This window comes from Juglans microcarpa x Juglans regia, chromosome 7S, assembly GCF_004785595.1.
Source record: "Juglans microcarpa x Juglans regia isolate MS1-56 chromosome 7S, Jm3101_v1.0, whole genome shotgun sequence".
Taxonomy (NCBI): Eukaryota; Viridiplantae; Streptophyta; class Magnoliopsida; order Fagales; family Juglandaceae; genus Juglans; species Juglans microcarpa x Juglans regia.
Window position 1 is genome coordinate 12,562,422 of NC_054607.1, and position 26,825 is coordinate 12,589,246.

A 26,825-nucleotide genomic window follows, 5' to 3' on the forward strand; every position below is an offset into this window, starting at 1 on the left:
CATAAGTCGGGATTAAATAGATGTCAAAATTCAAATCCGAAAACAAGATAAATACAGCTACAATTTAGCCTAAAGATCTGGAAAATAATTTCTAAAAATAATTGTTAACATAAAAGAAAATTATCCCAAAAAAAAAAGAATTTTCCAAAATGGAAGAGTCAGTACTAAGCGACTTGATTTGTGAAGGATTTGGAGGTAAGCAGATTGATTGAAGAACTCGTAAGTGTCCCACTAGGTAGATGTCATGTGCGTTGAATATAACTGGTCTCCTCACCTAATGGTCAAGATGTAAGGCTCCTGACCGAGATGAAAGACTCCTCTCGCCCAGGAGGTAAAATATTTCGCTTATTACCTAACTCTTGTCACCTATTCTGGTCGCCATTGAGTCTATTTGACTAAATCTCTATGGCTCTCTTCAAATCTCGTCGCCTCTTATCGGTTTGGATTCGTAGTCTCTTCTTTTGTACCAAAATGCTCTCCTTTCGTACTAAATCTTCTTATTCCTTCAAATCCAAGAAAATAAAGAAAAATATATATAAATAAAATAAAACAATAGAATTGAAGGAAAACTGACACTTTCCATAAATAAAAGAGTAATAAAAATCACACTTATCAAATACCTCCAAAGTTAAGCTTTGCTTGCCCTCAAGCAAAGAAAAAGTGAAAAACAATTAAAACAAGCATTGGTTTGATTCATAAAATTTATTGCCTAAAGTTTATAATTCAATGGAATCATTCAAGATCAATCAAGTCCAAAAGTTAATTCAAAACTCAATTCCACCGCATTATCCATTCTCACATCCAAAACTCACTTTCAGCTTCACAAACATAACAGTTCTAAATGTAAGGGAATAAAGATTATACCATAGTGAGGGGCTGAAAGCTTGCACCGCTTGTTGTCCAGCATGATCTCGTGGCATTAAAAGCCGCTGGTTTGGGTTGAGCACATTGGTGGAATCGGAGGAGGGTTGTGCTAGAGTTTGGTGTTCTAACTGTGCGTGAAGTGGAGAAGGGCAGGGGCTATTTCATGGGGTTGGTTGTGGCATGGGATGGGGGTTGCGTCTGGCGACAGTTCTGTTGTGGGTGGTGGTGGTGAGGCCGTGAGGTAGAAGAAGAAGAGGGATCTAGAGGCCTCAAGCTAGCTAGGGTATGGTGGTGGCATGGGGGTGCAGTTGAGGGTTAGCCGTGGGTGGTGGTGGTCGTTGGAGGCGATGCATGGCGGCAGTGTGGAGATCAAGTGAGATCTGAGAGGGAAACAGAAAGAGAGCTTCGATGGAGAGGACTGGGTGCACGACGGTGGACTGGTGGGTAGCGCAACGTCATTGGTGGTTGTGGGTGCGATAGGGCTGGGCTCTAGTGAGTGGCACTGCCGTGGCCATGGAGATCGTGATGGAGATAAGAATTGCGGTGTTCTGCCCTGAGGGGTGGTGGATGTGGGGCTCTATTACGTCTCATGGGGACTGGTAGACGGCGACATAATGGCAAGCTCGTGGAGCTACTCACTATGGCGCGGTTAGCGGCGCTGTGGGGAGAAACCAAGGGGGAAAAGAGAGAGGGGCTATAGCATGGGCATCGGGGAGGAGCTACGGGAGAGATATCTGCGGTCGGGTGAGGTCGTGGGAGAGGGCTCGGTTGGTTGGGGAGGCGTGAGGGAGAAGAGGAAATCAAGGAGAGAGGGACTGCAAGAGGGGAAGAGAGAAAGGGGAGGGGATAAATGAGGGAATTAGGGTTTCCTAGGGGATTTAATCCTAGCCCTTCATCTAGAGATTCCTAATCTTAATCTAAGGGTGGAGATTTAAACACTTTAAAGGGATGAAAATAAACTAAGTAAAATAGGTAGAAAGATTAAATAAGTCTATGTTTAAAATCAAACTTTGTTTTATTACTCCCAAAATAATATTTTTCATCATAAAATAAAATAATGAAATTTACTAAATATTTTTAATAGAAATAAAACCATATAAACAAATAGTGTTTTTAACATAAAGTAAAATAATGAATATTCAATAACACTCTTAAAGAACTAAAATCATTTAAATAAAATGATTTGCTAAATCTATAAAAACACAACTTCAAGATTTAAAATGCAAAGACAAGACTCATAATCAATCAAGAGAAAAAGAGCAGTTCACAGCATAGCTACTCTATAGCAAGTCTTTATCGCCCCTCTATTACCCACCATGAAGCATTTCCTTGTCTTAAAACAAAAATAGAAAGTGAATTCGAGTCTACTGTAAAGTCTCGTACGCAAAAGTAGAGTAAAATTTTAGTTGAAATCACACTTATGCCCCTTCGAGTTACAAGCCTAAGAAAATGTGTTTAGGTTGGGTTTGATTTTATATTTCAGGTTGGATTTGATTTTTACGATGGGCGTCAGTTGGATTTTAGGAAATTTTTATAATATTTTAAGTGGTCTTGCTCTCAATTTATATTAGTCTAAAAAGTTTTTTTTATCAGAAATAAATTAGTGTTTAATATATTGGTCATAGATATTAAGTGGATACCAATTAAATTGGAAAGTGATGATAGGTTAGGGTTACGAGAAACTGTGGATTTGTTTATGAAAAATAGGTTATTTAAGTATTTCAGGCATAAAATCAAAATATGGGTTTAATTTGAGATTTAAGTAAGTTATGTGTCTATTTTATAGGAGACGATTGATATTCGTTTGGCACAATCGTGGGAAAAATGCAGAGAAGTTAAAAGGTTGAGGTAAGTGGGGTTCCTATGCTAGATTTTGCATAAAACGATTGGACTGAGGTTGATTTTCTAAAAAATATGCAAGTTTTGTTATGAAAATAAAAACTTGAAAACAACCTCGATCATTTTATCTATATTCGCATGAAATTCCGGTTAGGAAGATAAAGTATTTTTTTTCTTGACCGGTATAGACATGAACTATTTTTGGCATTCTGTTTTTGAATTGTGCAAAAAGGAGCAAATATAAAAATTTGTTCATAATTATATGACCATGATCTGATTATGTTGTGTTCTAAATATGTTTGGGATTATGATATGATATGATGTGACCTCTGAAAATCTCTAGCATGACATTTTATTTTTGTTCCGTTCTGACCTTACCACGGGTGTAAAACTATGGCCTTTGTACGGGTTGGTACCAACTTTTCTACTTCTGGTGCACCCACTTTAGAAGCAAAGTGGTAATTAATCTGCTTGGCCTTTCCTATGTGCAAACTTGGGGCTCAGAGAATAAAAAAGGGAAGATTTTACATTCTGTTTCTGCTCGGTTGGCTGTTGGGATTTGCACAACCCTACCACAGGAGTTAAACATTGAATTCTATTTTGATGTGATGTTTCAATTCTATTATGCCAAAAGATTTTTGAATAAGAATATTTTTGAACTTTCGCTTTGATATTTTTTATAACATGTTATGATTCTGCATTCTAAAACTAAAAATGTTTTGTTCTGCATTCTGAACTCTATAAATGCTCATGTTTACATACTAGTAAATGTTCTCTGCTTATTGAGTTGTTGATAACTCACTTCTTATTTTCACAATATTTTTCATATATTTGATGGTTTAGCTGGAAATTAAGATTTGATGATCATAGAGGAATAAGTGCCAAAAAGTACAAATAATTATTGGAGAGTCCCTTTTAGTAGATTTATTATTTTATGTTACTTTGGGTATTTTGAGAGATGGATATTTCTGACTCTTTATAGAGATTTTATTTTGTTATATTCAGGTATTTATTTGGTGCTCCTGTGGGGAATATATATATATATATATTTGTGTTGAACTAATAAATTAATACATTATAGAATCTTTGGATATATAAGTGTATTATTGGAGATGATGAAAAGTAACATGAGCTAACTTCATGAACCTCCAGGACCGGGGTGTTACAATAGTCATAGGCCGATTGACAAAACAAAAGAAAACAATAATAGACTCTCGGTTTTAGGTCTGTCTTTCAGTACGCCCACAACCCATCAACAATTAATTACTCAGTAACATATATGGCCTATTACCTAGCATCTATCGAACTCGATGCACTAAGATAACTAGTTAAGCAAGAAACATAAACCCACGTAACTGAAGTCTTCTCTTCAACTTGATTCTTCATCGTCCCAAAGTTCCTTCTTCTGAACCCTAACTCATTGGCCGGTGACAACCCCCTTCATCAAAACACCATGCCTGCAAGTAGGGGAAAGATTCTTTGAGTCGTGATTACATTTCCCTTGTGGCATCATCTGCTCCCTTCCCTTGCCACCGAATCAACACTTTGACCTTAGCTTTGTTCCCCGCCTTTATCGTACAAAACCCCAATACTTCCTTCGACTCGGGATTGAGGATTCCGTAGTCATCCATAGGTGGCAAGGTGGGAATTGGAGTATGCTTAGCCCCCAACTTTTTCTTGAGTTGAGACACAAGAAAGGTGGGATGCATCTTAGACCCTTAAGGTAGATCCAACTTGTAAAGGACGTGTTTCACACCAACAAGATAGCTCCGATGCCTAAGTTAGAAAAAAGTGATCTCAATATGCGTATATAAGCCAAAGTTAAAGTTTAGTGTTACCTTTAGGTGTTATATATAGAGGTGTTGAGGATATAGATAAGCACTAGTTATCCTGTGATAAGTGGACGAGATAACCATCCTGATTTGTCAGTGTTATCATATCACACGGTTAAGCCTGTGGGTCTCATGGGCTCTGGACAGTGTGTCCCCCAATCTCGGGCCTATAGGCTGGCGGAGCACACTAATCGTGGGCTTATAACCAAGGGACCTAAATATCCCTTTCAGTTACTCCGCTAATTTCCTATGTGTTGGCATAAAGGGAATTATTATTTTTTCATATCCTTTTAATTCGTGTGAAGGCACCTTACCCCGCTAGCTTGGGTTATAGAGGCACGTTGCCTCACTGGTTTGGGTTAGGTAGGCAACCCATCAAGCTTCCTTTCCTTTTACCCCAATGAGGATCCACATTAACTAAGGTGTGGGTCCAAACTTGTCGTTGTACTTAAAAAATGTGGCCACGTAACTAGTCCTGTGCTTTTATTTTCTCCTATTGAAAATAATATTAGCCGTATGCGTTGTCACCCATTTCACTTCCCAAGAACCTCCACATCATTACACTTTCTTCATTTTCTTGATTCATTTCATCTCGCCTATCCATGTTGTTCCTCTTCTTTTTCGTACACTTTCTTCATTTTCGTACTCTCTCCCATTCTCCTTCTCACACTCTCTCTTATTTTCCTCCTAGCATTCTCTCTCATTTTCCTTCTCGCATCCTCTCTCATGGCTAACTGAGGCTTCTCACGTAGCCCTAACCAACCTTCTACCTAGACTCCAGCGAGAGCCTCTTCCCACACCGCTGTAGAGTCTTCTGACGGCCGAGGCCCTCCATTCTTCAAAGGATTCACTTGGCATTCCATCCTAATCGAGTGGGACCTAACGAAGTTGAGGACCACCTATCACATCCTCCATTATGTAGAGCTCTCTATTCCAGAAGGAGGGTGCGTTCATAAGGAAGGGTACGTGAGATCGGTAGCCCTCCATGTTTGTGCCCTAGTGCACGGCTTGCAATTCCCCTTTATTCGCCTAGTCTACGACGTCTTGGACTTTCTTGAGTTGGTTCCTGCTTAACTTCATTCGCTTGCGTGTCGTGTTCTGTTGTGCTTGTGCGTGGTCTTCCGCATGACCTTGGAGCCCTTGGGGGAGATGTATCCAGACCTGGCTGCCAAAAAATTTCTATCTTCTTATTCTGTCAAGGGATTGCCAGGTAGCATTCGTAGTTTCTGCGTTTGTTCCCAATGTTTGGCAGCGTTTGAGCCCCGTTATTCTAATGCCAAGCGATGTCAAAGAATGTTCTTTTTTATTTTTGGTGGAGGTTGGGAATTTGTCGCCTCAGAAAGGCCCATTCAAGATTTCCCAATTTGTGCGAACTAGGGTAAAGTCTCTGATGACAAAAGCCTATTGCTAGAGCTAATTGATAAGGAATGCTCTCGCATTGATATAGTCTTCGTTTGGGCTAAAGAAAATGATGGTGGTCTGGGGATTGAGCAACTCCTAACTGTTGCTAATATCGATAGGTTCCTCGTGGTGCCTAATCATGCCCACGTCAGGGGGCATAAACTTAAGACCGTGACGTCTCCGAGAAAGAGGCATTCACCTTTTTCTACTGAAAGTCCCCAAAAATGCCCTCATTGTAGTGAAAGCGATGAGGGTGAAACTACCATGCCCGCCGTGGAGGTGGAAATGGAATCAGAAGGGGTCGTAGCTTGTGGTTCTAATGTCGTTGTTGGGAATGAGGCGCCCGAAGCCTCTCCTGTGAGGGTGTTGCACCCACATCACTTGGTCTTGACGACCTCAATGGGCTTATAGAGCAATCCCTCATGGACCCGATGACGACCTTCGATTTTAGCTTGCCTTCAAAGGAGTCTGGTTCAGTGGGTACTCCCCCTTTCGAGTTCCCTTCCCTTCCCTCCCTGACTTTAATTTCTAGCGTCAGCGAGATTTCTGCAGATATTTATGACGCATTTTCCATGCCTGTGTCTAGGGTGGCTACATCTGAGCCTGTTGCCCCTCAAGTTGGGGGCATTGAAAACTGTGGTGAGCAAGATTCCATGCCCAATTCCTTGCCCGCGACCATCTCGGGGGTGAGGCCCCGCCCACAGATCAAGAGAGGGTCTCTATTTCGTCCATTCTCCCTCTTCTTTTGGTGGTGATGGGGACTCTTTAACTCCCTGGGAGGGGTGTGGCTCATCCTTGGAAGAGGAGAGTGACAGGGCCAGTCCAATTGGAGTTGGTGTCGGAAGCCTTGGCGACAGGGACCAAGGTGAAGGTTTGGGTGCGTTTGTGTCTAGGCTAGAAGTTCCAATCGCCCCTCTCGTGCCTTTAGTGTATTCCTTCTTGGAGGGGACTAAAGCGGTGGCTAAAACAGGTGGTGTCGAGGGGGCGAAGCCCAGGTGTCCCGCTCCTCCTTCCAAGCCTGTGGTGGAGATGTCTTAATGCTTGAAGGATTTCTTGTTCCCGGTATCGTCTTGCTTTGTAACTGTTCTTCTTCTTTAGTTGAAGGGTTTCTTTACTTTGAAATGACTACCTTGGTTGGCCTTTATATTTGGTTGTGGATGTTCTTGCTTGTATTGACTACCTTGTTTGGTCTTTGTATTTGGTTGTTGGGTGTTCTTGCTTGTAATGACTACCTTGTTTGGTCTTTGTATTTGCAGGCGTGGATGACCTAGTGGCTTGGATTGTGTGATTGACCGTGCCCACTTGGAAGATGAGGTGTGGGAGAGGTGGATTCAAGGGTTCTTTGCCAAGAAGGAGAGAGAGCATCTTTTTGGCCAAGAAGAATGAGGTTGAGTGCTATCTGGAACAAGTTGATGGGCACATTTGTGCCTTAGAAGCCAACCTTGAGTCTCTTCATGAAGAGATGTGTGAGCTACGGGGCGAATTCATGCCCAGTCCCTCCAAGCCCGCGATAGTTTTGCTCTGTAGTTGGCGAAATTGGAATGGGCATTTGCCAAAGCCCAAGTGTCCTGCCTGAGTGAGGCGCTAGTCTCCTCTCGAAAGTTGCAGGTGGAGGCTGAGCAGCTCTCCTAGGAGTCTGCTCAGGTATTGTCTTCCTCAGAGGAGGAGCACAAAAAGCTCACCCAGGAGCCGTTAGAGGTGAAAACGTCACATGCAGAGGAGCGTAGGCAGTTCAACCTTCAATTGTCTGAGGCAAAAGGGAACTACGCAAGGTTGGAGTCACGGTTTGCCACCTATAAGAAGAGCTGAGAGGATGCCCACCTCGATAAGACGACTAAAACCATGGTGCGCTTTGACTCCACAAACAAAGAGCAGAAGGTAATGATAAAGGAGTTGGAGTCTCAATTGGCTTCTGCCAATTGCGAGCTAGTTCTTCTGCATCCTCAGGTGGCTGCCACCAAGGGTGTTAGAGATCGGGCCTTCAGGTTTAGCTACGGGTTTGGGTTGGCTCACCTTTGAGCCCATTTGTTGGCAAACCCTTGGGCCAACCTAGGGAGGCTGGACCTAGGTGCTTTCCAACTCGACACGGCGTCCTACCAATTTGTTGACACTTTATGGCGCAATACAATGCCCGATGCCTTTCCTAGCTCGCCCTCTTCTTCCAAGCCAAGTGGGACTCCAGTCCACCATCGCAGAAATAGAGTTTGCTTAGTTACATCTTGCTTAGTAACGTTGGCCCTTGGTTTGGCCCTTTCTGTAAATGATAACTTTGGCCTTTGGTTTTGTAAATAGGATGTTTGATCTACAATGTTCATGTGTTTTGTAAATACAATGTTGGTTCTAGGGATTCTTTTGGCTTGTTGCCATGTTGATGTATCCGTTTTTTATGCAAGTCGTTTGGACTCGGCAGAGGTCGTGGCCAAGTGGCCAGGGGGGTCGTGTGACCTCAACGCCTGTCAATTTGCACCGCGAGTCTTTAGACTTGACACAGGTGACTAACTTCTAGGGTCGTGGGGTCTTATGACCTCCACACCTGTTGGTTTGCACCGCGAGTCATTGGACTCGACACTAATGGCTAATTGCAAGGGTCATGGGGTCTTATGACCTTCACGCCTATCGATTTGCACTACGAGTCTTTGGACTTAACATTGGTGGCTAACTTCTGGGGTCGTGTGACCTCCATGCCCGTTGGTGTGCACCGCGAGTCATTAGAGTTGAAACTGGTGGCTAGCTGTAAGGGTCGTGGGGTCTTAGGACCTCCACGCCCATTGGTTTGCACCGCGAGTCTTTGACTCGACACTAGTGGCTATTTGTTGGTTTGTACTGTGAGTATTGGCTCGACACTGGTAGCTAACTTTTGGGTTATGGGGTGTTGTGACCTCCATGCCTGTTGATTTGCACCGTGAGTATTGACTGGACAGTAGTGGCTAACTGTTAGGGTCATGGGGTCTTGTGACCTCCACGTATGTTGATTTGCAACGCGAGTATTGACTTGACACTAGTGATTAACTGTTGGGATCGTGGGTCTTGTGAGCTCCATGCCCGTTGATTTGCACCGCAAGTATTGACTCGACACTGGTGGCCGCTGTAAAGGACGTGTTTTGCACCACTAACTACTCGGATGACCTGCAACAGATAAGAGGGCGACACTGGTCGCCCAGGAGAGCTCCGATGCCTAAGTTAGAGAAACGTGATCTCAATATGCATATATAAGCCAAAGTTAAAGTTTAGTGTTACCTTTAGATGTTATTTATAGAGGTGTTGAGGACATAGATAAGCACTAGTTACCTCATGATAAGCGAACGAGATAACCATCCTGATCTGCCGGCATTATCATATCACATGGTTAAGCCTGTGGGTCACATGGACTATTGGACAATGCATCCCCCGGTCTCAGGCCCATAGACTAGGGGAGGACACTAGTCGTGGGATTATAACCAAGAAGCCTAAATATCCCTTCCACAACCTATATGCCACCATCCATACTCTCTGGACTATCTAGGAAAGGCCAAAATATGGGGGTTTATAAAGGCATATGTGCAATTGGTTACACTAGAAGAAATGCTTGCAACAGACTCTGCCAATATTCCTTCAAGCATGGATGGAGCACCTGCCACATCACCTAGCAGTGGTACCAATGTGAAATAGATGATTCTAGATGGAATATTTTTCATAATAGAATGTACAGTGAGATGGTTTGTAATGTCTTTAAATACTGATGTAGAGTTGAGACTATGATATGGTGAAATACAGTAGTAAAATCTTCCTTTGAAATTTCTCCTCTCTATGGCTTTTTGTCAAACATCTCTTGTTCGCTTATGGTAATCAGAGCCTCCAAGGACTAGCGTCTGTATCATCGTCTTCCTCATTACAACATGGCCATAGAAAAGCCCAATCCCATCGTCAACCACTCAGTCATTTCCTCTACATCTCACTTTATTACTCAAAAACTTACCATTGACAATTATCTATTATGGAAAGCCCAGATCCTTCCATTTCTCATAGGTCATCAATTAGAAGGTTACATTGATGGATCTATTTCCCCACCTCCTTCATCTGTTAACGGTGTCCCAAACCCAGAGTACACCAAATGGAGTCTCCAAGATCAATTAATTGTTTCTGCCATAAACTCCTCCCTTACCAACACTGTCCTCTCCCAAGTCCTAGAGTGCACCACTTTTCGCCAAGTCTGGGATACACTCCATGGCATGTTTTCAGCTCAAACTTCTGCCCACATTATGCAAACACAGTATCAATTAGCTACTCTAAAAAAGGGTCTAAAACCATCACTCTAAAAGTATCGAGCTTCATCGCTCTCAGCCTCTCTAGGTGCCGCTGGCAAAACCCTCGCTCCCTCTAAATTTATTACCTATCTCCTTGCAGGTCTAGGTACTGAATTTGAGTCTCTCATTACTTACATCCATAACCACACGGCCTAATTCTCTCACACCCTCTCAAGTCTATAGTTATCTTCTCAATCATGAGTCATTATTGGCTCATCAGTCTGAAAGTCTTCTTTTTGGTAGTCCTCTTCAAGCCCATGCAACCATCACCAAGCCACCTACACCTTATTCCAATCGGGGTCGAGGTTGTGGTCATGGTGGCTGTGGCCTAGGTCATGCTCCCTTTTCAAACACCAATCCCTTTACCAACCCATTGTCCACCAAACCAGTGTGTCAACTTTGTCACAAGATTGGTCACACTGTGGCATCTTGTTATCACTGCTTCAATCGAACATTCCAACCACCTTCTATAGCCTCTCCTAATGCGAATTACACGTCTCACTCACCTTCTTCCATCAGTTCAAATGCTTGGTTTCCAGAGACAGCAGCCACAAATCACTTCACAGCAGATTTCTCTAATCTCAACTTAGAATCAGCTCCATATCATGGCATGGATCTGCATTGGGGATGGCTCAGCTCTTCCCATCTCAAATACTGGCACTGCTCATCTCTTTACTCCCAATGGCAAATTTCTTCTTCGCAAACTTTTACATGTTCCTCAAATTACTTGAAATCTCATGTATGTTTGTCATTTTTGTTCAGATAACTCTATTTATTTTGAGTTTCACTCTTCTTTTTTTTTTTTTTTTTTTTTTGTGAAGGATTTACAAACTCGGGCGGTGTTCCTCCAGGGTTCTGTTAGGAATGGTCTCTACAAACTTCCCACCACTGCCGATTCAACATCCACCCACTCATCTGCTGCATGTATTGGTGAAAGGACATCCTCCAACATATAGCACTCACGTCTTGGACACCCTTCCCCTAAAACCACTTCTTTTACTATTCATCAATTTCAACTTCCTCATATAGCCATCACAGCACCCTCATCATGCTCCGCGTGTGCTCAAGCCAAGACTCATGCTGTTCCTCATCCACCATCACCTTCCCGATCCAATAAAGCTTTTCAGTGACTGTTTCTTGATGTCTGGGGACCTATGGTTGTGTTGTCCTCTTCTAGTCATAGATATTATCTTTCCATTGTAGATGACTTTACAAAGTATATTTGGTTTTTTCCTCTTCATGCAAAGTCCAATGTAGCATCTATATTTGTGGCTTTCTTACGTTATGTTAGCAACACTTTTTCTTCCAATGTTGTCTCCATTCAAATAGATTAGGTTGGAGAATTTCGTCCTCTACTCTACATTCTTAAATCTTTTGGAATTAGTCATCGCATTATTTGTCCTTACTCACATACTCAAAATGTCAGTGTTGAACGATGCCATCACCACATTGTAGAAACTAGTTTGTCTCTCCTATCTCATGCCTCGATTCCCACCAAATACTAGAAAAAGGCTTTCCAAACAACAATGTTTCTCATAAATAGGATGCCTACACCAATACTTCAAAATCAATCTATTTGGATCAGCCAGAAGAAATGCTTGCAATAGACTCTGCCAATATTTCTTGAAGCATGGATGGAGCACCCGCCATATCACCTAGCAATGGTACCACCGTGAAATAGATGATTCTAGATAGAATATTTTTCATAACAGAATGTACAGTGAGATGGTTTGTAATGTCTTTAAATACTTATGTAAAGTTGAGACTATGGTATGGTGAAATACAGTAGTAAAATCTTCCTTTGAAATTTCTCTTCTCTCTATGGCTTTTTGTCAAACATCTCTTGTTCACTTAGGGTGCTAGTTTGAGGCTGCGACAGTGGATCGTTGAGGTTTGCCAGTAAGGCTGAAGCCATAGGTAAACCCACCCCCTACTTCAAATTGTTGATCTTTTCTTTTCGAGTCAGCATACCTTTTCATATGCTCTTCAGCTTGCTTAAATCTCTAGCTATAATTACGGGTGTTCTGCTATCATGTTAGCCCTACTTTTATATTCTTTCAACCATGACAAACGCATAAGTCAGTCGATGTGCTGTTTTATTCGCAATGCTAAATATGAAGTTGAAACAGATTAGGATCCCTTAAAATTCCATCTTGAAAATTGAATATAGATAAATAATACGTGTGAACCTTATCCATTTACTGATACTCGCATAGGATTTTCAGATCGCATTTCATTTTATAGAGACACACACTTTGTATATCTCTATACGAACTTCAGCTCATATAAACTCATGATAGAGAGAATCGTAAGTTATCCATGTCCAATAGGAACACTACTCTATCTTATTCGACGGTACCATGTTAATTCGATCCCCTTCTCAACACGATCCTAAGGAAAGTGAATTTTTAACCAAGATCATTGATCGGATATGTCAAGAAGTATTAGACTGGTGAATAGGTTACATAGTTTATTTCCTTCAATACAATATTTGAGAACGGTAAATACTATAGTACCCTTACAACTCATTACATCTTGGGTTGTTGTTGACCCTTGTCCTAATACAGAATAGGAATTGCTCAACTTTGTTGCGACATGTTTTGTTGCCTTTTGAGCATTCAACCCGGAAGGAAGACTCCTTCCAGCATTACTTATATATATACATATGTGCGCGCGCGCGTGCGCGTGTATGTATATATAATGTATATATATATATATATATATATATATATATATATATATATATATATGCATATATAACTCTTGACCGTGTCATTAGGCTACGTTTTCCAAGTTCAAGGTCACAATTACCTATTAACATAATCAGTTTATTATTGTAAACATGAGAAAACTCACACCAAATTTTCAAACTCTCGGACTTTGACCCAGTAAAGGAAACGGAATATTGGATCATATTATTACATAATATATATGTTGCCTTGTCGTAAGCTTCTCTTGTACAAGGCAACATGATCAGGTTTGTGCTCAAGGGATGTCTCCTTGGTTTTCTGGCTCTTACAACTCTATTTTTTGCACAGAGCTTGCTTTTCGCCCCCACCGGTGAGACCGTAATTAGAACATTTAATTTCTCACCAGTTTATGCAATGCTTGACACTCGCGCACACACCGATATAGGCAGTCGCATCCTATATAGTTTTCTAATTTGTCTTTTTCTCTTTATTACTGTACATGTGTAATTACTTTGGTCCGATATTCAGGTGGGAAGATGGAGAAGTTAGTTTATGCAAGAGATGAAGAAGAATTTGCTCTAGCTTTTCCTTTGGGACAAAGGAAGTTACTAGAGGTTGTACCGCGAGACCCTCGACCACCACCGCCACCACCTAGAGCGCCCCCAGGGCAAGGCCAATAATTAATAGGCATTCCTGATATGCCGTGTATTGTATATATCTTTATGTGGCGTAAATGTCATCGGCAAATAACAAGATTTACCGTGAAGATCTCTGTACTACGTACAAAAGAAAGCAAAGGCCGATGCATGCATGCCCACATCATAAGTCATGTGAAACTAAGTAGAAATACACACACACACACACCATCCATAAATAAAAGGCTATCGAAGGTCTTGAAACTTTGAGAGGAGAATATTCTCCGACCATCTGATTGTGTATGTTAATTTTCATTAGTTGGATATATATGACATGATTACAAGAAATTAATCGATTGTTTAAGACGGATTAATTTAAAGATTTCGACCCAAAAAATTGGCATTACGTTCCCGTTAGTTGTGTCAAAACATATTTTTTTTAGTTGTAAAGATGAGTGTTGAGTTAAAGATTAAGTTCTTGATGAAAACAGCATAAAACAAGCTTGGCGCATTTTCGAGATATATAGTGACTTTGTCTTAGCAAATTGGTCAAAATCCTTGATGTATTAAATCAGATGGAAACATGTTTGGCGGCATTCAAAAGACAACTACTCAAGATTCTACAATTGTAATACATGGAAGGACGTACTTGAAAATAAAGAGCATGCATTACCGCCATGCATGATTCAGTCATCACTAACATTAAAAATAAACTCCTTCCCATGAAATATCCAGTGGTCATAATTTGGATTAATCTCATTTATGAACAAGTGGGTTTTCACCTCGAGTATAGGTAGGAAGATATTATTATAGCATGAACGACAAGGACATCGAATGCGGTCAGTTCCAACTGCGCGGCTTCGTGCTAGTATGAGGAACTATTCAACCCCTTTCAGCGTATTGTGTTGACATAAGTCTATCGTTAAGATTCATTCAACTTTTTTCCATCTAGATAACATAGAAGTCATTTATTAGTGCAACATATAGAAGAGGGCGCAACTCAAAAATTGTCTTGCTCAGGCATCACCGTCACTGGTCCAACATATATGATAGGCAATTATACTTGATAGTCATAATAATTTCCCATACCCTCTCGTAGTAGAGTTAGTGCTTGGGAAAGGCAGTTTCATGGTCTTGTAATTTACTACATAACGATGCATTGTTACTACTAGACACAGCACACGCGTACACGTGAAGAAACAAAAGACAGAACGACCTAGTCTCATGTGTACGTGTCTGACTTTCCAACTGAATAATTTCGAGAATTTTACCCATAGACAAAATATAACCATACTTACAGCTAAAACATATTGTACAAAATATACTAATATGCACGCAAACACGTCCACAAAACATGCAAAATGGATAATGCCTCCCAAGCCATGAATTACATTAGCTATTGTAATGGGAATAATCACAAACCATTGAAAACTTGCCACGATATGTACCTTAAACGGAAAAAACGAAAATGTTACGTGCCTTTCAGAGATTTGTTATAGGCAAATCCCAAATTTTTTGCCTATATATAAAGAGAGAAGATGTATTAAGACAACCATTTGTATCAGTAATACAGAGTAACAACAATCAATGAGTTTAAATAACTTACACGGCATGGATGGATAGAAATGGATCAGTTTTTCATATCCATGGATGGTAACCGATTAGTTCGAAAACATAATAGTTGTAAATCTGCCAAACAAGTTATCATAAGGATAACACATATAACCACTTGTTGGGGGACAAGTAATCAACATAGGCAATATACTTATGACATGTTAGAAGGCGCAACATATTCAGTCTGCTTGGTTATATGTACAGTTTAAGATATTAGTTTTTTTCCCATGTAGCTGTGCACATAGTTAATATATTGTCTTACGCAGTGGTTACCCAAGAAGGGGTTCATTAGAAATCCAGTTGTTGCAAGTGGCACTTTGCTTGTCTATGCAAACACGAGAGTATGCCTTAGATTCTCCGAAGTAGCTGCAGAAATGTCTAAGAACTGCATTTATAACCACAAACCTACCATTTTTAAGCCATATAGACATGCAAACATTTGAGCTTTCCATTCCTAGTTCACCGAAAAAAGTAGAACAGGCTTTTACGTATTGAACTGGGCATTATGGGGTGTAGAATTTCTTCACTCCTTTTGAGGTATATTGGGCTTTCTTTGGTGGCCTCTTTTAAATATGGTAATATTTGTGATGGGGTGATTGAAAAGATAAAAATGAGATCCGCTGGTTGGAAATGATCTACTTGTCTAAAGGGGAAGATTAACTCTTATAAAAAGTATTTTGTCTAACTTACACATTTGTCTTATGTGGAGCATATGGCTCGAAAGAAATGAGAGATGCTTCGAAAATAAAGAACGTTTATTATGAGATCTTAGAAACTTTTTCTTGAGTACTTCGAGTTTTTGGGCCAAATGGCTTGTGATGGAAGAAAATATTCTGAATTTTTTTTGTTTATGAAAAGTTATAGGTATTTTCTTTGTTTACGTCTTATGTACTTAGGCTTATAACTATTTCTTTAGAATAAAATATTTTATTACTTATAAAAAAACATAATGACACTATAAAAAAAATAGACTTTTGTGAATAATTTATTGCAACTAAAAGACTATTCGTAACTAATTTTAGTTACAAATAGTCATTTCGCTGGAATTAACTGGTCACAAAAACCCGTTTTTCTTATAGTGTGAACTGGACAATTGGGATATTATCTGGATTATGGTAGCCAAAAATTCACATATTGGTTTTACATATTGATATGTAAATATGTGTTTAAATATAAAGATAAAAATAATAAATTACATTTTAGTTCGTAGTGAGGGAATAATAAGCAGCATTTCTCACGTAAAAAATAACAAGTGTGAATTTTTTTTTATTTATATGTTTGGACTTAATCGGGTCGGACCAGATTTATTTGAAGACTAACGCGTCAGCATCCCATTTAATAGGGTCAAGTATACTATTAAAAAAAAAAAAAAAGGGGGTAAAGGAAAGGTTTATACAATGAGCGGTCCAACGAACTCTTCAAACTTTTTTCGTTTTTTCGAGACAAATGCAAGAAGGCTAAAAACCACTCGGAGTCGGGACCTTCCACGTGATAAAATATGAATTGCGGAAAGAAACAGACAAACCTCGAAGCCTTCGATAAATTACGAGTAGTCAGAGCTAGATGTAGCCAGCCAGGCAGCCACATACCTGAACCTTCATCACTCTCGCATTATCATCTTCATCGCCCCAGTCCAATCCGCATCACACACAAATGCAAGCTGCACTGTCAGCCATGGCCGCCCAAATCATCATCCTTTCTCCTCCTCACTTCTCCCCAAACCCTCCCCACCCAACTCCTCTCCTCGGCTCCTCCTTCCTCCACGGCGCCTCCCTCAAGCTCCCCACCCAATCTATGACCGTCTCACTTTCCGCCAAACCACTCACTGTCGTCGCCGCCACCAAGAAAGCCGTAGCCGTCCTCAAGGGCAACTCAAATGTCGAAGGTGTTGTTACGTTGGCCCAAGAAGACGACGGTCTCTCTTCTCCTCTTTTCCCTCTTTTTTTTTTTTTTTTTTTGTTAAATCTATTTGATACAATTATTTATCTTAGTCTGCTTAAAATATATGCAAATGAAGTAGGGAGACGACTCTTGAGTGTTAAGGTTGTATTCGTGTCTAGTAGTTGCAGGCGTTTTCTATATTCTTGGCATTTCTCCTCAAATGATATGTTTAATGAAATGAAAATTGGAAGACTAACAATGTGTTATTAAAGAATTGCCAGCGTAACTCCAGAATTTCGAACCTATATTTCCGAAGCTAAATGGGTGTTTCTGGGACTTGCATTCATTGGCTCATATGATTTTTGTTGTTTTTGTATGTTGAAAAGAGGGATTACTTTGACTGATTGAGAAAAATAGCGTTCTTAAGTTCGGTTTAGAAGAATTTTGATATTTACATGACATAAACGCAGTGCAAATTTTTAGTCTCAATTCCTTGTATTTATTGTGTTCTTAGGTTCTAATGATTTTCAACCAGAATCGTTATCGTTGTCTGCTAATTGTAATGATATGTATATAGGTCCAACAACAGTCAATGTTCGTGTTACTGGGCTTACTGCGGGGCCTCATGGATTTCACCTAGTAAGTGTTTTTCTTTCCTCTCTTTTAACATACATTACCCGTAGCTTCGTATATTGAAAAGTTTCTGAATTGTGTTTTAGCTTTTAATTCTTTTGTAATGCAGCATGAGTTCGGTGACACGACAAATGGGTGCATCTCAACCGGTAGGATATTATTTTGTTTCAAAAGTTCAAACTATTAAATCAGAGTTATTATACAGTTGCATAGGAAGAGTGGTAAATTTAGTTCTTGTTTGGTGCTTTTATAATAATTTTCCCTTCTCGATTTTAAACAATAGGAGCACATTTCAACCCTAAGAAACTGACACACGGTGCTCCTGAGGATGAAGTCCGTCATGCGGGTGACCTGGGAAACATAGTTGCCAATGCCGATGGTAGTGCATCTTTTAATATTCTTTGATCTTTCTATTTCCATTCGATTCATTGTTTCATTACTTATTGTAATACAGGGGTGGCAGAGGCAACAATTGTGGATAGCCAGGTGATGCTCAATTCCATATTAATTGAGTGAGACTTTGGGTTTGACCATGTTGGTTTGGATTTGGAATCATTTTATAGTTCTATCTGTGATTGCTGTTCTTTATAGTATTTAAATATACAATCTGGGCAAAATATGCAGATACCATTAAGTGGCCCTAATGCAGTTATTGGAAGAGCCTTAGTGGTCCATGAACTTGAGGATGACCTTGGAAAGGGTAAGTCTTCATTCATTATTCAGTACATGCAATTTGCAATTTTGACCCGTATAATGATCTTGACTGGATGCTGAATTTGCAATGAGAGTGACTATTTGGGGAGGGGAGACTTGAAAAGGAGAAGAAAGTATGTATCAATCCACATGATCATACTACTTTAACCTCACTTATCACAAAAATAAGTATAGATTAAGGGCATTATCAAGGATTCTTTTTTCAAATAAGTAGTAATAACATTTTATTACTCACAACAATTGTTATTATTACACAGTACAGACTTTGAGTATAGGACATATGCCAAAAGGTTTAATTAAATAATACACGGAAACTTCATTTGATCTATGTAACCTAAATGAGAAGGAAAATAAAAATTGGATGCAGCCAAAAGCAAGCTTCCGCCAATTCACCTCTAGACTTAGACACATATGTATTTCCATGAACCCAAAACTACCAATGAACAAAGTTCCGTTTATAATTTAGAGTTCCTCCCTATTTCCAAAATATCAAGCACACATTGTCCAAACTATTTTCCACCAGTAAATATAATTAACCTCAAAATTCTCATTTACAAGGTTTAGTCAAAGAATCTAAAATTTGAGTATTTACATGACATGTAGTCCAATAAAATTTATCGAAACTGAAAATACGACTATGGCTAAAACTCTCTATACAATCAAAAGTTATCTTCGTAACATAACAAAATACAAACTGATGATCACCCAGTCACAAGGCTTCTGACCTCAATCAACTGTAGCCAAGACCAATACAAAGTCTTCAAAAACCTCAAGAGAAAAAACTTTCTACTCCTTTAAAACACAAATATGGATATAAAATGGTGAGCTGCCATGTGCTTAGTAAGTAGCAAATTAATGATGGTGGGGGAGCTGGCAATTTTCTAGACGATAAGCATAAGAATAAATTCCCTATCAAAAAATAATATGAGCAATAAAAAATTTATCTCAAGCAACATTTTTAAACCAAACACATTATTCTAGGCCACATGATAATGGGGAAACCACCAATATACCACAAAGTTGTCATGCCACTAAGACATCATGCCACGAAGACATCACGCCACAAGGAGTGTCAAACATATCACAAACACATTTATATCATCGGCTAAAGATAGATAATGTGCTTACCTTAGACTTCCAAAGTTCATAAACCATGTGAATATCATAAAGCATTTCCCAAACTATTTCAATCATTACAAAATTTGCATAATTCTAAGTAGTACAAAACTAGCATTAAAAATGTGCACATAAACAAATTTTATTTAAGATTGAAATAGAAGTCCAAAGTGCACAAATGTCTATTTCCTTATGAATAAAAATTCTTGATTCCCTATTAAAAAAGACACAAGTCCAAAGTGCACAATTTCAAGAAAGAGCAATCAGTTTTTAAAAAAAAAACCCATTAAAGAGCCACTTACTTGTTTGCTAGTCAAAGATAATAACCATGATGCTTCTTTGCAAATGGTATCCTGAAACCTAATTCAAGATCAATAGAATATGTCAATTCCCATGCAAAAGGTGTTCCAATTGAACTTCTTAAAATCAGCACAATCTTTCACAAGAGGAATTTATACCTTATCTAAAGCCTTGAATGGGACTTACTTTAAATTTGTCACCTATAATGAAACCTGGACTGCCCCTGGACATGCGAAAAAAATCATTCTCACTAATGATAAAACCCCAAATTTCTAGATTACAAACATGTTGCTGTCCAGCAACATGTTTTGTAATCTAGAAATGTTGCTGGACAGCACATACCCAAACCTTTATTCCTTTATTAATCTCAAGCTAATAAGGTCTAAATGCAACCATATGAACAATGACAGCGACATTGACTAATTCTAAGAGCCAACACCATATCAATTATAATATCTCTTTTGATGAGATTTATCACTGTTAAAATTTTTTCTGAAGCATATTTCTTGGTCAAGAAGTTACTTTCTTAGGGACTTTGCTGCCCAAAATGTCCTGCCTAGGAAACAACAAATGGTCAGACTATCTTAAAACGTATAGAAGGAAGAGAGATCATATTGGCCATTGCCCTTAAGATTAAAAATCAAAGGTAGCCTCCCCTGTTCTTTATGGGAGGTTATAATATAGTGATCCATACAGATTGTAATCCCTATTCCCGAAAAGCATGAGTACTTTTCATTTCACAAACATATTCTCCCATCTTTAGATACCACTGAAATATAGATCTTCTAAAGTAGCATCCCTACTCTACACATTGTTCTGAATAGGAAAGCTATTCTACTGTTTCAAGCAACAAATTTAAGAAAATCTCTCGCATCCTGTTCTTATGCTTTCTTCCCAAAAGCTACTTCCATAAGGTCTGCTAACCAATATTGTAGACCATTGACTGAGAGACTCCATGTCTTATGGAAACTACCCACATCTATAAGTGATCCCCTATCTTAAAAAATGCCACCACCATTGGTGTGGTATAGCTTAGTTTAAAGTAGTGTTTGTTCAGCAAATGGCAGTAGAATGTCTTCTTAAATAGTTAAAGTGCAGTGTCCAGCACTACCTTGAACTCCATAGTATTTGCTTATATATATATATATATATATATATATATATATATATTTCTTTTTAGCCTTTTTCACACTTTCGTTTGATTATACATCTGCAGGTGGACATGAACTTAGTCTGACCACTGGCAATGCAGGTGGAAGATTGGCATGTGGTATGTGAAATATAAGGATTTTCTTTTGTTGTCACACCCACCTCTTCTTTCCTTGCATATCCACTTTTGGATGAAAATATCTAAGATAGAGTGGGAGGGATTCATGAAATCTTGTGTTTAATAAATATGCATAATTCCTATTCACGCATTAGTATAGGTAAATTCATGGAAGGGCAGCAGGGAGAGAATAAATTCTTCGGAAATTTGGGTGTTTACATTCCCATTCACACATTTAAATACTTATGCACGAGGGAGTCTAGTCTCCTTAAATCTTGGGTGTTTCATAATTATGTACGAGTCCCATTCACACATTAGCATGAAATGTCTTTGATTCCTCAGGCTAGGAGGGAGGGAGGGAATAAAGTCTTCTGGAATTTTGGGCATTTAAGATTATGAATAAGTCACATTAGCATTCCCTTTAGCTAAATTTGTGAGCTTTGTAATAGGAGTCTACTTGAATTCATAGCATGAGATCAAAGTGATTCCTCAGGCTATGGGTTGGTCAAAGGATAATGTCATTTACAAGTATAAAGATATATATTTTTTTAATTCTTAATAAAAGTTTTTTACTTTTGAAAAAAAAGTATTTTCTTTATTAAGTGATGATGAAGAATTCTATACCCAATGATTCCTCATATTATTTCAGCATCATAATGTTTTGAATCATTTTTAAATGCATGGCAAGGCGCACACAGAAATTAATATAGCACTAGTAAGGCTCTAAATTCTCACCAATGGCCTGCAATTCTCACCTGCTGGAACACCCTTAAGGCATCCTGGATATTTATGAACCACAAGATACTAGCAATTTTTTAATGAAAATGCAAATAATTAGCTGTTGAAATGGTTTTGGTTTTGCCTGGTCATAGAAATGAGATCATGAGAGTTAAGCCAATTTACATGGAAAGTTAGCATGTAACTGTGTCATGGTAGTACATGACAAACTTATGAATTCAGCATGGTTAGTTTGACTTCCTTCTGGCATGCTTTTGCAAATTTTCAGACAGTTGAGTCTAGATATTTCTTAAAAACTAGCAGATCTTTTATGTGCCATACATATGGTTCTCACGGATTTCTGAATGTCACCTAAAGTAAATTATGTAACATCCCGTTCCCGTAGGATAGAGATGTTACTAACATTCATAACATAATGCTTGGTAAAGAGATTCATATCCTGAAATACCTCATTTATTGAAAAGCATTAAAATGTTAAAACTAATTTGAACATAATTGTCTCGAAAACTAAACGTAAGAACATAAACTAATCCTATGAATGACGTAAAAGAGATCTAGTTCTTGTGTGAATATCACTTATTCCTTCCTAATTCTTTGTACTAAAACTACTCCCGGCCATCCAGCTCTGCATCATCATAATCTCCATCTGTGAGAATTAAACATAGAAGAAAACAGGAAGACAAACAAAAATGAGTCGAATACTCAGTAAATAGTACATCATACCATAAAATATAATCTGGCCTAGCATGGACTTAATTTCTAAAAACTCTTCACAACATACAGTTTCATAGATTTACAATCATACACGTAACATGACTTTCTGAAAGACTTTATATACATATATCGTCACATATTCTTATAGCATACGTATTTATCATTAACATGAGTGGAAGTATATATGATCATGGCAAACATGTAACGTGCATGCATAATATCTGTTAAGCCTCGTTTGTTTTCAGGAAACATAACATCTCATCTCATCTCATCTCATCTCACTTCATCATTACAACTTTCTCAAATCCCCACATAAAATAAAATAAACAATTTAACTTTTTCAAATTCCAAAACAAAAATAATATTAAAAAATATATTCTAACAATATTTTATTCAACTTTTTAACTTTAATTTCATCTCATCTCATCTCTAAAAACAAACGAGCCCTTAATCTTGTCTTAACATGGAGTGAAACATGCTTGAGTCCGTGTTTCACTGAACTTGCATAACATGGAGTGAAACACGCTGGGGTCTGTGTTTCACTTAACTTGTGGTTAACCACGCTTGAGTCCGTGGCACCCTAACATTTCTTATCTTTCTTAATGCATGAGAATTTATTAGCTTCATGAACATTTCTGACATGGCATATTCTTGTACATGGCATAACATAACATGACATAATATGGCATATTCTTGTACATGGCATAGCATAACATGGCATATTCTTATACATGGTATAGCATGACATAGCATAACATTGCATTTTCTTCCACATGGCATAGCATAACATGACATGACATAATATGCTCTGAACGTTTTATGATATTCCGTGGCATACATGATCTAAGTACCACATGAACATGGCATACATAATCTAAGTATTACCTGGACATGGCTACTCCATTATATGGCATATTTGACTTGAATTACTACATGAGCATCTCATGGCTTTCATATGATTTTAATAACATTTAATCAATCGAATAACAAATTCATTCATTCAAGCATAATCTCATATTTCATCAAAGAGCGTAAAAGGAATCTAACCTTGACTTGCCTCTTAGCATAGCGTAGTTAATTATCATAAGCACATCATACTTTCAGTCATAACAATAATATTCATAGTACACATGCATTTATATGATCATACTATTTACCTCTTAGCGCTGCTTCCTGATTTCCTCTTTATAGTGCGCTACCTATACGGGGTACTAGATGTTACTAATTCCTTAGTGAACGAGTTTAGCATTCTAATTACTTAAAATCATACCATTGAGGTAATTTAATACATATTCAATTAAAGATTATGACATATTAATATTATTCAAAATCCCTAACATATCCTTTTAAAATATAACATGATAATTGTATTAAAATATAGGAAGGCCTAAGGCCAATTGGGAAAATAGTCCACGTAGAATTTTAAAGAGGCGTTTGGCTGGATAGGCCTAAGGCCCAAGGGCCCATTCCAGATTAAAGGAAGAAGCTTCCTTTGGAAAGCACAAGGCTAACACAGAGTGCTCGCGAACGTGGAAGGGAGTCGTGCGAAATCTTACCGAGAGAGGGGGCTGAGTGTGACAGCGGCTTTGGGTGGCTGGACACGACGGCAGTGCAACTGGGAGGTCCCGGAAGGAAGTGGGTTCACCTGGGTTGGGTTGGTCGGTGATTCCTGGCTCCGAGAGTGGTACTCTGAAGCCCCTTGAGGTGGTTGGCGACGGCAGCACAAGCACACGGCCAAAGAGTCAGTGTTGATAAAGAGGGAGAGAGAAATCGACGGGTTGGGCTCAAACGGCGATGGTGTACGTCGAGGTGGGGGAAAAACTCACCGTCAGCGGCTTCTGTGGTAGTTTCTGGCGAGGTGGCTGACTTGGTTGAGGGAGGTGGGTTCTCGGTTTGCAGAAGTTTGATATGGTGGCTATGTGTATAAGGTTTCTTGGTTTTTGCTAAGGGTCTTGTAGGTTTTACAAATGAGGTGTAGGAAGCTATCGTGAGTGATCTGGAGGGGTTTGAGTTTGACTAAACTTTGGAAAACTACTCCCACAAGAAAAGGAACACTTGAGAGGATGTTAGAGTTTTGAAGTGTTTGAGTTAGGGATAATTTCAATTCAGGAAACTCCCAGACCAAACAGAAAGATAAAAGAGGCGTATAGTAGAGAAATTCTATTCAAAACAAATTACTATCCCGAACATATCTAATAAAATAATAACATAAAAATAACAATAAAATAGTAGTAGTAGTAGTAATAATAATAATAATAATAATAATAATAACACTTTTGGGGTCGGGGTGTTACAAATTATGAGATGAATTTCTAAAGGAAGATAGTAGTTACTATCTGAGGAAGATATTAGTTGCAAATTAAAATCCTTATTCTCAAGATTCCCAAGGAAAGAAGGGAGCAAAAATAGAGAGCAGAAACCAATGCCAATTTAGATGTTGATTCTAAATTTTTATTACTCCTATAAGAATGTCATCCATGTTTTGGATTACTGCAACACCCTGTATTGTTCATTTCTGAACATTTGAAAAAATGCACCTCAAAGCATAATGAGTACCTTGTTGTGTTGGTGGGAAAATACTGTCGATGCTTTTGACCAACGGATAAATCGCATTGCTATTATTGTGTGCTATTATTGTGTGTTGACCGATGTGTGACATTATAAATCATCATTTTGATAATATAGTTTATACCCCTAGATGATGCTTCGTCCGATAAACATACTGATGGGATAGATGTTGATTATAAATCATCTAGGTTTTCTTGTATCGTTTTTGCTTTCTATATACGTGTCTTTTTTATATACAACCCAAGTCGCCTTTCGTGCTTTTTAATGAAAGTTTTTTACTTGAGGAAAAGAAACCATACTGGTGTGATAGATGAGAAACATTAGCAGCGAGAATTCTCTAAATGTAGATGAAGCCTTTTTTACAAGGTTAGTAGATGGATATTATTTTTCAAGCCAATAATTACCTAGGAATCTAATTTCGGAGTGTTTGAGAATGGTAGGCCAATGTCACAGGAACATTGCAAGATGTGAAAAGTGCTTGTGTCAATATGACATGATTGTGGAATATGTATTCATCTGCAGATCAAGATGGAAAGTTTTTCTTTTTTGAAATTTGAGCTCTGATTATGCAGAAGAAATCAAATTCCTCATAGGCATGTCATTTCTTTTATACTTTTGACTTGTCAAAAAAACATTTCTTTGCATATTTTGCTTAGACAGACTCACAATTATAAAGACACCCGCATCTGACTCAAACTGAATTCAGTGTTCTAGTAAAGAAGGGAGATTTTAACTTGAGGTGGAAGTTGGGTATATCATGTGATATATATATATATATATATATATATGCTGAAATATTATCCCGGTTAATTCTTTAAGTCCTTCTGAATACTTTTAAGCCTATAGTGCTGCTACTTTTGGGAATTAAATATCTGGCCATGATGATCTCTGCCTTGGAGAGGTTCCCTGACATTAATTGTCTGCACCCTATCAAAAACACATCCCTTTACAAATGCAACATATGAAACTTCTTGGTTCGACATTAATTGAGATGGTAGTATGCTTATTCGATGTCTTGTTCTTTCTAATTGTGGTACTCTCTATGCAGGTGTGGTTGGTTTGACACCCGTGTAATGGCAACTCTTGTTTTTAGAGCAGTCTGTTTTGTGGCATTGGCTGCTTGCTTTCTCCGGTTTCTCATCTAGAGCAAAATGTTACAAAGCTTAATTTGCAGGAGATGGATGTTTTTTGTCATATTGATTGCAGATTCTCGTGGTGTTTAAGATATACCCAATTCACTAGACTCCAGTGTCCACTGGGTATGCTCTGTGAATGTGGAATGCTGTGTTTGAATAAGCATGTTTGGATAAAAGACCAAACCTAAAAGCTTCTCACCTCAGTCAATGTTGATCTTATGTCCGAACATGCAAATCTTACTCAATTTTCATAAATATAAAAAAATTCAAAATATAAATTTATTTTATAGTATTTTAAGAAAAATGAGAAAAAAAGAATCGGCAGTGCTGTGGTGGCCAGACGATGGCAACTACGTGTAACAGCCGAATAGTAACCAAGGAAAATAACTCACTTCGAGGGTGAGAGTCCTCCAGAAATTCAAGGTTGAAGAAGAGATTTTCTGATTATGCAAAAGCACAGGGAAAAGTTCTCTCCCCTAACGGGAAGTTATCACATACGTCGTCTAACAAACTCATACGAAAAGGCTAACAAGCCCTTGAGCACAACCAATAGAAATTTAAAACTACCAACTGACTGTTATAAATAAAAATAAGACAGTT

At 38.6% G+C, this 26,825-nt stretch overlaps 1 protein-coding gene across 1 annotated transcript; it reads left to right on the plus strand.

The window, feature by feature from the left end:
- Window positions 1-16,635: 16,635 nt before the first annotated feature.
- Window positions 16,636-26,428, plus strand: LOC121241331 (superoxide dismutase [Cu-Zn], chloroplastic). Its single transcript, XM_041139058.1, has 8 exons — window positions 16,636-17,073; window positions 17,617-17,678; window positions 17,782-17,821; window positions 17,956-18,051; window positions 18,127-18,158; window positions 18,297-18,372; window positions 21,019-21,072; window positions 26,138-26,428. Exons 1-8 carry the CDS (start codon window positions 16,812-16,814, stop codon window positions 26,161-26,163), a joined length of 648 nt encoding a protein of 215 aa, XP_040994992.1. The 5' UTR covers window positions 16,636-16,811; the 3' UTR covers window positions 26,164-26,428.
- The last annotated feature ends 397 nt before the right edge of the window (window positions 26,429-26,825 follow it).

Coding starts and splice junctions, on each gene's coding strand:
- LOC121241331 (XM_041139058.1), top strand. CDS start 16,812: ATGCAAGCTGCACTGTCAGCCATGGCCGCCCAAATCATCATCCTTTCT. Junction 17,679..17,781: donor GGCCTCATGGATTTCACCTA/GTAAGTGTTTTT, acceptor TTTGTAATGCAG/CATGAGTTCGGTGACACGAC. Junction 21,073..26,137: donor AGGTGGAAGATTGGCATGTG/GTATGTGAAATA, acceptor CTCTCTATGCAG/GTGTGGTTGGTTTGACACCC.